The sequence below is a fragment of the Pogona vitticeps genome, chromosome 6 (genome assembly GCF_051106095.1).
Source record: "Pogona vitticeps strain Pit_001003342236 chromosome 6, PviZW2.1, whole genome shotgun sequence".
Classification (NCBI taxonomy): Eukaryota; Metazoa; Chordata; class Lepidosauria; order Squamata; family Agamidae; genus Pogona; species Pogona vitticeps.
In genome coordinates this window covers 30,106,275-30,117,481 of record NC_135788.1, presented here as the reverse complement: position 1 = coordinate 30,117,481, position 11,207 = coordinate 30,106,275, and the positions used below count along the sequence as shown (strand labels likewise).

Here is an 11,207-nt window from a genome sequence, read left to right as displayed (position 1 = left end):
GAGCCACGAGGCTCCGATACAAGGACTAGAAGGGAAAGTTGGAACTGCTACTGGGCCAGGTGATGGTGCAAAACACTGCATCCCTCACTTTTATCCAAATTGTGTGGTGGGACCAATCCACCTTTCCCTAGCATTTTAGAATTTTGCACAAGGTACACAAATACCTTTGGTGAGCCCTTTATCATATATACAAAAATCAAACTTACGTCTCCTCCAGATTTGATCAAACTGGCATTTGTCTCCTTACCTTGAAATCTGATGAGTTGCTTCCTGAGACTTATGAAAGTCCTGTAAGACATGGCAATCCTCGTTAGATCCTATTTCCTTTCAGCAGGTCTAACCTGCTTAGGACTAACACTGATTTACAGCACCCTGGTGGGGCAAGAGTCTCTAGTGGCAGCAGCAAGAGAGGAGGAACTGAAGAAAGAAGCCTTGTACAAGGGATCAGAAGCGACCTGTTGTGCATATAGAAAATAATGCACATAAAATTTTGTTACTCTGCTTTTAAATGAAGAGAGACGCAGTTCCAGCTAGGAGAGAGAGAGCACTGTGCAAACTTTGGAGCTGCTGCACCTGAGTCAGATATGTGAACAGATGAAGACGCTGGATTAAAGCAGCCCAGCATTCTGTTTCCCACTGTGGTCCCCAGATGCCTCTGCAAAGCCCACAAGCAGAGCACCAAAAGCATTAGTCCTCCCCTACTGTTGCTCCACAGGAACTGTTATTCAGTGGCAATCTGCCACTGACTCTGGAATCCAAGCGCATGAGTCCAAATACTGTCTATAGGTTTTAGAGCTAGAGTGTGTAAATACAGACTGTAAGATGCTCTAAGACGGCAGCTTTGCCTTAAATCTGTCAGTCTTATTAGGAACGTTTGTTTATTCGCTTTTCATTCTCTTTCTCAATCAAGGCGTGATTTCGAAATGTAAGCAAACAAATGTCAAATCCTTCCTTTCTCATTTCTTCCATTCCAGTGCTGAAATTCTGCCAAATTAAAAATTTCCATTCAGAATGACTGGCACTTGCCGATACTACTTTTATGAAATGCAGAAGGTCAAAAGTACTGTAGTGGACATTTCTGCCTGTATACATCTCAGTCTGGAAGACAGAAAGAAAAACTCAAGCAAACTACCTAAAAGGCAGCCACCAGCTGGTTATCCCTACACTAACCTCAACCAACAAAGAATGAAAGTTAGGATCAACCTTTCCCCTTTGACACAAACTCATATATATTTGGTAGAGATTTTTTTTTACTGTCATATATATTTGGTAATGATTTTTTTTTTTTTACTGTCAGCATACAATCTGATTCCTTAGACATCCCGGACTTCCACTGATGTTTATCAGATCATTTACATAATTGCCGTTCCCACATATTGGGAATTACAGTTTTGCAGCTGCCCCCTAAAGACTCAGCATGCATTTAGTGAGGTAAAAGGGAATGCATGCGTGGTCCACATGTTCCAGTAATGGGTTATATGAACTGGGTCTTTTACTCTATGAATAACTGCTTGCACATCATCCTTTGCCTAGTGGGTACAGTTTTATATGCCTCTTCTACTGGCAACACCATAAGTGTTTTCCACATTTGTATATGTCATGTCCCTAAAGTCCAATTTCTTTGGTAATTGCTTGAATTCTGTACTGCAAAACTGAGGCCCACCATTATTAAAGAGTTTGTTTAGAATTAAAAGTTGCAAAATGCAACTCTTAACAATACACCACTTGGATATGTTGAGTGCAGGTTTAGGAAGGATAATCTGTAACTAACAAGTACACAAGCTGTAGCTATTAAGTTACTATCTATAACCGTAACTATGTAAGTTTCAAGTAAAGAGATCAAAGCCTACTTTTTCATGTTCTAAATTTGCTGGGATGGGTGGAACTTCACACAGGTGAAACCACTGGCAAAAGGGTTAGCTATAATATGATTGATTTATGGTTACTACATAACCTCCCACACCACATTCTTAATTTTTTTAAATCCTTAGATTAACATCATTAATTTTTTAGAATATAATATGTAGGAAGGTCCTGGGAATTGCTGCTTTCTTGCTTTGAAATTAGTCTACCGATTTTTCAGAAGTTATGCCTTAATTTCCAATACAGTGGTGCCCCGCATGACGATGATAATCCATCCCATAGAAATCACAGTTTAGCAAAATCATTGTCATGCGAAAACCATTTCCCATTGGAATGCATTGAAACCTCGTCATTTTGCGAAAATCGCCCATAGGGCAGCCATTTTGCGAAGCCGCCTATCAGCTGTAGAAATTGGTCCACGAAGCACGGACCAAATCATCGTCAAGTGAATATCGCTCATTGGAATGACTGTTTTGCGAATTGCTATAGTGATCGCAAAAAGTCATCGTTATGTGGATTAGTCATTTATCGGGGTCGTCGTCTAGCGAGGTACCACTGTAATTCTATATGCTTGGATTGTAGCAGCTACAATTTTCAGCCAGCTTTCCAGTACACAAAGTTCCAGCAGTACCATGGAATCCTATTTCCTTTTTCTCTTATCTGTTACCATTTCCTGTTGACTTGGGGAAGTGGCATCACTTACATAAACTTGCAATTCCACTTCAGAAGTCTGTTTTGCATACCATTAAATATGTGTGGTACTTGAAAGTGTATCCGGCATAGGCATAGGTTTATCTAGTATGTAAGGCACAGCTAGATCCTGCTTTGCAACTCTGAGCATCCTACACTGGATTCATCATATATTGTATCATTTATCATCATGTATTGGTTTCTAAAATGATGCTATCTGAAGTTAAGTTTCTGCTTGCACTATCTATCCATAATAACTCCAACAAACAAAAAAAAAGTTGTCAAACATCTCTTTCTGAATGTGAGTATACTTATTTTTTCCCTCTCTCAAAGCTCTGTTAATGTCATGGACATATATGTCACACAGTGTAAAGTACTATCATGGTTCTATAAAATCAAAGCACCATATCCACCTTATGAGGCATGAGAAGAAACAATGGCCTATCAGGATCACAGAAACTCAGCATGAGGTGAAATCACTTCCTATATAATTCCGCCCGCAGTGCATCCCGAAACAATTAATGTTTGTTCCAAAGAAGTACCTTAAGAGTGTTCTGATAAAGCCAGTCCACAAATTTTAAAAACAGGTTCTCAGAGCATTTAAAGATAGGTCTACACATTTTTATTTGAACTGGGGCTGTGCTATCTTTTAAATAACTTCCACTATCTGGTTTCAGTTTCTCAGTGAAGGATACATCTCCCTGGAATGTCAGTTGTCATCCCAAATTCACATTTCCTTTTAATTAATTTGGCAGCTGTTAGTGTTTCCAAGATTTTCTGCAGCCTTAGAGCAGGTTCAGCATTGATAGTGCCCCAATTAGACTATCCACAAAGGTACCAACTTCACCACTTATGGTCATATGTATGTGCCTTTATGATACATCTTGGATGCTGAGGCTATGCCAGATAGTAGTCACAGAGGAAATACGTTTTGAGAAGGAGGTATTAGAGGTACAAAATTTGGAGCTATTCTCTGCAAACTGTAACCACTCCAAAGCCTGACAACCTATCCTGTTTTATGGAGGAGAGCATCTGGAAATTGAAGAGTGCCAAACTGGAAATGTTGTTTCTTATATATTACTAAAATATTTGTGATCTTGACTTACTCATAATTTGCCATTAGATTCCACCACAATCTATATTAGTGGATCCCAGCCTTGGGTAACGCAGGTGTTCTTGGCCAGCATAGCTGGTGGTGAGGGCTTCTGGGATTTGCGAGAATGCAAGAAGGCCTGTGTAATCCAAGGTTGGGAACCACTAAGCTCTATGCTGTTGTGAGTGGCTCTCTAAAGCAGCCATTTTCAATGAGGGCCATATGGCCCCCTAAGGCCCCTCTAGCACATTTGAAGGGGGTCACAGACTGGAAACAATTCTTCATACAACACCTTATGATGGTCGTTATGTGACTTATATAATCCTGGTTCAGCCTGTATTTCTTTCATTTTGTGTTCATCACCACGGCCAAAATAAGGTTGAAAATGGCAGCTCTCAAGTATTGAATGTTATTTTGATTTATTCAGTCAGATTTAGGCTGAATATCAGGAAAAACTTCTTAATTGTTGGAGCAGTACAACAATGGAGCCAATTACCTTGAAAGATGGTGAATGCTCCAACATTGGAGGCGTTCAAGAGGAATTTGGACAACCACCTGGCAGATACCGTTTGATTTGTATTCCTGCATTGAGCAGGAGGTTGGACTCTATGGCTTTGTAGGGCCCTTCCAACTTCATGATTCTATGATAATCCTAACATTCATATTAATATGATATTGTTTTTGTGCATTGAAACAGTATCCTTGTGCAAAACTGGGCATGGTATTCTATTCCTTGGTCCCAGTACAGTGGTGCCTCGTAAGTTGATGTTAATTTGTTTCGCGAAAATCACTGTCTTGCGAAAACACCGTCTTGCGAAATGAAAAAGCCCATTGAAACTGGTTCAATGCATTCCAATGGGCTGAAAACTCACCGTCCAGCGAAGATCTTCCATAGGGATGGCCATTTTCAGTGCCTGTAAAGTGGGGAATCCATCCTGAAAATACAGCAGGAAGACATTTTGCACAGCGGGCGGCCATTTTAGAACTGCCGATCAGCTGTTTCAGAATCATCGTTTAGCGAAAAATTGGTTCCCGAAGCAGGGAACTGATCATCGTTAAGCGAATTTTCCCCATAGGAACATCATTTTGCAATCGCAAAAGCTACCACAAAAACTTCATTGTCAAGCGGTTTCATCATTTAATAAGGCAATCGTTAAGCGAGGCACCACTGTATATTGAAGCAAGCTGGCCTGTGAATTACTACCAAGTTCTTGAACATGCAGCAAAACCTTTTAAAAAGATTTGAAGGATGTTCCCAAAGTCAAAGATATCACACAACACTTCTTTCTGGAGGAGTTGTGAGGGTGAATAGAATCCTCTTTATACTGATTTTGTATTTATCAAGCTTTTGAATTTAAAATGCATGTTCTGCATGAAGTCCAACTCCATTTGGTACCTTTATTAGGTTAATCTTGGTTAAATCTAAATTGTACCTATATAACAGAACCATGCTAGTCTTGTTATTTTAATACAAATAGCACACATTTGACTCACAATAATAGAACCACTCCCTCCTTTGGCACCTGTAAACATTTATGTTTCATGTTTTTATGCACAAAACCATAGAACCTGCACAATATTTTTTTTATTCTGATCAAAATATTCCTAAAATTCATCCTAAATTCATACCACTTTCCTGTAACGTAATTTTGCATAAAGTTGGGAACAATGTTCTACATTTTTGGCTGCACAGGTTGACAACAGTGATTATGTTGGGGAGATTTTGGAGGGAAATTGCCGACTTTGGCAACCTTTGGGCCCTGGGGTTGCCACCAGAGACTTCTGAGGAACAACACAAATAGTATTAATTTGTGTCCTGTTTATATCTTTCCTGGCACAAAGGGAGCCATGTCCCCACTTTCCCAAAGTTGTGAGATCCAAAATTCATGGACCCACTCACTACCTTTGTATACCAGAGGGGCAGAAACAGTGGGATCCCCACAGACCTAGAGCCTTTCCCACAAAGGGGGAATTATTTGCAGATATTGGGGTCTCTTCCTTCCCCACCCACCCTATTCCGAGTTATTGGGGGAGTAAAGTTGAATCCCCTTCAAAAATCCGGAAGAATCCGGCTTTTCCATTTTTCCCGAGGGGGGGGGGTTGAAAGCCACTCTGATTGACAGACCGAAATCTGATCCTGTGAAAGACGCGGCGAGCCAATAGGATGCCGAGAGCCATCAGTTTGGCTTGGAGGCCCCGGGAGGAGAGGCTGAGGGGAAAAACCAGCGGTGTCAGTGGCGCTCTTCGCTTCCAAGACAAGTCAGGGGAGGGAGGGGGGAGGGGGGGAAAGGGAAAGAGAGAGAGCGAGAGCGCGCGCTGGGGAAATAATTATTGCTTTCATTAAATTTGCAGGGACCTGTGGTGTGTGTGTAAATATATATAAATATATATATATATAAATTCGCGCGCCCGCGGGTGCCGTGCGCGCGCGCACTGGCGCGCGCCGCCGGTCGTCTTTGCGGTACCTTCAGGTGGGTTTTCGCAGCAACTTTGTTGTTGTTGTTGTTGTCCGTGGCTCTGGGGTTGTGGTTTGGAAGGAGGAGGCAGCTCTCCGCCTTCTCTCTCTCTCTGTGCTTTTTAAATTAATTTATTTTTTTGCTCGCTCTCTGTGTCTCTTTTGTTACTCCCGTTAGGTGCAACGCGAGTCGTTCGGAGTGCGCCATTACGAGTTGGGCACACGAGTGGCCGGGCTGCCACCTACCCACAGCTCCAAACAAAACAAAATAACGCGCGCCCACCTCACTGCTCCACAACCTGAGCATGTCAATAAATAGCTTTCCTCCCCGATTCGGTTTCTTCTTTTAGAAAAAGAAAAAAAGTCCTTTCCTATCTCCGGCTGTCTTTTTCCGGCTCTTGCTTGTCACCCGGAGGAAGGCAAGCCGAGGAGGAGGGCTCTCTCTCTTTCCCTCTCCCTCTCTCTGTGTATGGCTGTCTGTTTATGAATGGGACTCTTGGAGGATCATTAGCTATGCAAATTTAAGCGGTTCATTCATGACTTTTTTTTTAGGAGGGAGGGAAAAAAATTCTAAAAGCCATTTTGTGTTCTCGGTTTTTTTGTTTGTGCTTTTTTTTTTTTTAGGCTGCTTGGAGGCTGCATCTGGAGGAAATCTCAAAAGTCCAATGTCCAGAAAACAACAACAGCATTTTTTTAAAAAATAATACTCCTCTAAAGGCTGCAGAATGGACGGATTTTATGACCAGCAAGTGCCTTACATGGTCACCAATGTGAGTGATCAGTTCCGAAGTTGTTTAAACTTTGGGTCTCTCTGGGAAGGGGGGCAACGGTGAAATGGGGAAGGGGGAGAGGAGGAGAAAAGCTTTTGCCGGAGAAATTATTTGCTATACTTCGGGTGTAGATTTCCTGTAGCTTACTTGCAAGATGGACTTCTGTTTCAGTGAATTCTGACTTTTCTTTTGAATACGGTTCCTAGCAGGATAAAAACAAGCGTACCTTTCTCTCTCCACTGTTAATGGAAAAAGAGAGCAGCTGGGAGCTCTTTTCAAAGTTTCTGTCTATATTTGCTTGGCACCCAGAGAAGAAAGAAAACAGCTCTACCTTTTTAACCCTTATTTTTTGAAGGGCTTTGGAAGCATTTTCACAAATAAACCTAAAAAGTAAAACAACCTATTGTTATCATTTCCTTGTTCTTTCAACAAGCTTAAATGAAGGGGTTGATTATTTAAAAAATATGGTGGCGTAGGTCCTAGCACTGCAAATGGCTAAAAATATTTCCTATGCTTAATATTGTCTTGCATTGAAAAGTGTAATCTAAGCAGGGTTTTTTTTTTTTTTTTTGGATAGGTGGCTTGAGACAAATATTTCTTGTAAACTAGTCCAAAATTAGCCCTTGTGTCAATTGGAAAGCTATCTTTATATTAATACTTTTAAAAAATATTTTCTAAAGATTTACTAGTGTGGATTGTTGACTTGCCATTTTTTTAAAAAAAAGAATAACCAGTCTTCTCTATTTGTAGAATCCCTGTGGGAGAAACTGTAATGAGCGACCAACAAATGTCAGGAAAAGAAAATTCATTAACAGAGATCTGGCTCATGATTCAGAAGGTGAGGATCTCTAGGGTGTGTAAGTGTGTGTTTGAAGAAACTGCATTGGCTCTCCCTGTTAGGATCAAGATGCTCTGTGATGTGTTTTTAATATTTTGGTGTACATGTGTGTGCATGTTAAATTCCCTCTCCATGCTCCACCAGTTCTGGATTCTTGTCTGCATCTATTTATAGAAATGAGGGAGGAAAACCATGTTTAATGATATGACACCACCTGATAAAATCAGTTCCTCACTAACTAGCTGTACCTTCTTGGCTCACCTTCTCTGTGTTAGATATTGCTGTTCCATAGGGACATAAATAATGTCGCACACCTGGGGCAAGAACTTGGAAACATTTGAAAGGAGGGCTCCTGAAAGGATATACACACAACTCTTTTTTTTTTTAGGCCTTGCCACCCTCCATACTCCTAAATTTCCTTGTCCTGCCACTTCATTTCTGGAGAAATGCTGAAAAACCTCCCACTGACCACTTGCCCATATCAGAGTGTAGACCACACGAGCAAAGTGAGGAAAGAATAGAGGCCTTCGTTTCACTGTTCTCTTGATTTTAGTAATTACATTTGACAACACCATAGAAATCTCAGGTGCAATAGGGACATGGTGCTCCTACACTATAACCCTCCTCACAAGCTCTTTCTTTGCAACTAACTGCACAGGACCAACTTCCAGAGTTTCTTCCACTGTTCTGTAGTGTCACTTGTAACACGTGGCTTTACAGGCTAGGGATATTTATGCAAACCCTGTTGCAGTGAAAAAGATCAGCTGTTCTACAGAGACACAGCTCTGCTGTTCTACATTGTCTGTACCCTGTAACAAAAGCCCATGGGCATGGCTCCTGCGCCACTTTACTCAGACTGCAAGCAAAGCAGTTAAGGTCCTATCTGGATTCAGAGTCCTTAAAATTATATTCAGCAGTTGAGACAGTGTTCATTCACTGGGGACCCCAGCAACCAACACATCCTAAATATCTACTGAGCCTGCAGAGTATGATAGGCAATAATATGGAACTGGTAAGTATTGGTAAGTATTGGTAAGTGTTATTTTACCCAACCCCCTTTCTGTAATGGGGACATTTTGATTATTTGGATAGATAGCTTCACAAGTTGAGGTAACTGTTTCAGCCTTGCAGACAATACATTTAAACCAGAATGACTTCATTCTTGAAAAATGCAAACATTGGGTTCAAATTCTGCACAGATACAGACTTTGGTGCATATCAACTAAAACACACTGAATGCTGTTCCTGAAATAAAATAAACAGATGAAGTTTATATTAAAAAACTTTGTTTTATTTTGATATGGAACTGCCTTGCCTAAAAAAAATAATGCATGGATTTTACTTTACCATTTTTGTAGTGCTGCTTATCAAAGATAAGGCTGAAATAGATCTGTGAGTGTTTCTTAAAAAGCTACACAGTTTTGTGCACACTGTCTTTAAAAGCTTCAGAATCCTATGAGACTGGACTGAATGCTGCTTTCTTTAGAGTAGGCACACACATAATTGTGCAGGGAGTGTAAATGTCTAAGAACACCATCCTGGGCATGTCCATTCCGGATTCCCTGTTACTTCAGGGGAACTTACTGAGAAGTATGCGTGCCTCGGGCTGCAGAAATTGAAACAGAAATTGTGTGTTCATTTGTACAGGTTAGTTCGAAAAGGAACTGATCAGTACTGCTCAGTAAAATAGAATCACTCCCATGTTCCTTACAGAGTCCAAATAATAATAATCATAATTCATTGTGATTGGGATCTATGCACGTTTAGCCAAAAGAGAATTAACAAGTCTTTGGGGGGAAAAGAGAAGAGCTAGTGAGAGTGCATATTTAAGCATTATTTTAAAATGAGTAATACACACGTCCTTTATCCATCTCTTCCTCTTTTCCTAGAACTGTTTCAAGATCTGAGCCAATTACAGGAGACATGGCTTGCAGAAGGTAAGGGGGAGAGTCTTTGCAAAAAAAGGGAAAAATGGGGGGGGGGAATCCTAACTCTGGAAGAAAGGGGGAGGGGGAAAGTGTCCTGAACTTGCTGTCTTAATGTTCAGCCCAATTAATTGAGCTCTAAAAGAGCCACCTCATGTGTCATGCATACATTAGAGCCTCTGATGAGTTTGTCTTTGGGGACTCTGGGGCTGCTCTACCCAATGTCATCACAAATTACCAGGAGAAATTGCTTCCAGCTCACAATCACATCTGCTTTTGGCAAGAACTAATGCACCAAGACTTCAAGTTCCAAGCCTCTCTTCAGATTTTAATTGCAATTGATCAGGTTTATATTATTGTACCTCAGGAGACTGCATACAGCCAGAACTGGGCTTGCTCTTTCCTTTAGAGCAGTGCATACAATTGTTTGGTGTTCTGGTGGAAGTACTTTTCTGATGGCAGAACATAGTTTCTCTGGGTTCATCAGGACGGGATGCTTCAAGATTTAAGTGCAAGTGTCTTCTTCCCACCTTGCTCACAGCACAGAACGTTAGGTGTGTATCACATATTTGAGGAGCAGTGAGGTTTATTTTGTTTTTAGATTTATTTTGCAAGGCTTTTAAGAAAAGAGAAACTGGCTTTTCCTTGTTTCTTGTGACTGTGATGATTTGAAATATGATGCTGTTGCCCTTGCTTTGCTGGCAGGTTTTAAGGAGAGGGGGTAAAGCTGAAGTGGAATAGGTATTAATTTTGTCTTGAGCACGATGAGATGTTAAGAGAAGTTTTGCAAAAGCAAGGGAAGTGGCTTCTTGATGAGAAATATTTTCTAACTGAAATGGTGACATTTTATTCTGTGACAATTTGCTTCTTTTTCAAGCTTGTTCATTTCCAACATGAAGATTTCTTAATGTATTCTCTGCATTCCTAAATATATATACACTTCTAGCTAGAAAAGCGGGGTCTTTGAATTAAGCCTCTAATTACAACTAATATAGTGTATGTATTTTGACTTGTTTGTGCACTTTCAGCGTTCATAGGATTTCAGTATTCATTTTTAAAATCTTTTACTGAATGTGCATTATTGTTTCTTGAATGGACATTCTGTTTCTTTTGGAGAGGAGAAGCTGAAGGAAAAGCTTAATGTGGTTGCTTAACATAGAAAAGAGGAAATGCTATAATGATATAGTTTGACTAGCTTTTAAATATCTCCATACAGTTTGCCAAGTAGTTAGTATATAGTGTATGCTTTTGTATTCTTTTTCTAATCTGTTGTCGCTAACTAGGATTTTTATAACTGGCATTAGTAAGGAGAAACCAGGTAAACAATATAACTGAGAGACAGTAAACTTTAAATTGGAAGAGCACTTGTCACTGGATCAACTGCAGTGAAATTTCTCTTAAAATGCAGCAGTGCCTCATTATGCAAAGGTAACTTTTACTAAAGCTCTTTGAATATGCCCGAATTTGTAATTCATTTGATTAAACCAGATTGTGAAGACTTCTGTGCATATGTTCAAATTGTAATTGTAATAAATCAACTTGTGAAAACTATAAAAATTTGGGCAGGAGTCTT

General features: G+C 40.3%; 1 protein-coding gene across 11 annotated transcripts in view; it reads left to right on the top strand.

Annotated features, from left to right (window-relative positions):
• The first annotated feature begins 5,789 nt into the window (after positions 1-5,789).
• The window catches only part of ETV1 (ETS variant transcription factor 1), a 91,673-nt gene continuing 86,255 nt past the window's right edge, over positions 5,790-11,207 (top strand). For 2 of the 11 annotated variants that reach the window (XM_073003251.2, XM_073003247.2), the window contains exons 1-4: positions 5,977-6,117; positions 6,726-6,871; positions 7,622-7,709; positions 9,599-9,646. In XM_073003251.2, coding sequence (XP_072859352.1) covers positions 6,827-6,871; positions 7,622-7,709; positions 9,599-9,646 — 181 coding nt within the window. In that variant the 5' untranslated portion in view covers positions 5,977-6,117; positions 6,726-6,826. Of the gene's footprint in view, positions 5,877-5,976; positions 6,118-6,279; positions 6,872-7,621; positions 7,710-7,978; positions 8,722-9,598; positions 9,647-9,704; positions 10,189-10,219; positions 11,063-11,207 lie in introns of those variants that run through there. The other 9 variants (XM_073003248.2, XM_073003250.2, XM_078377161.1 and 6 more) reach the window with 9 other exon arrangements.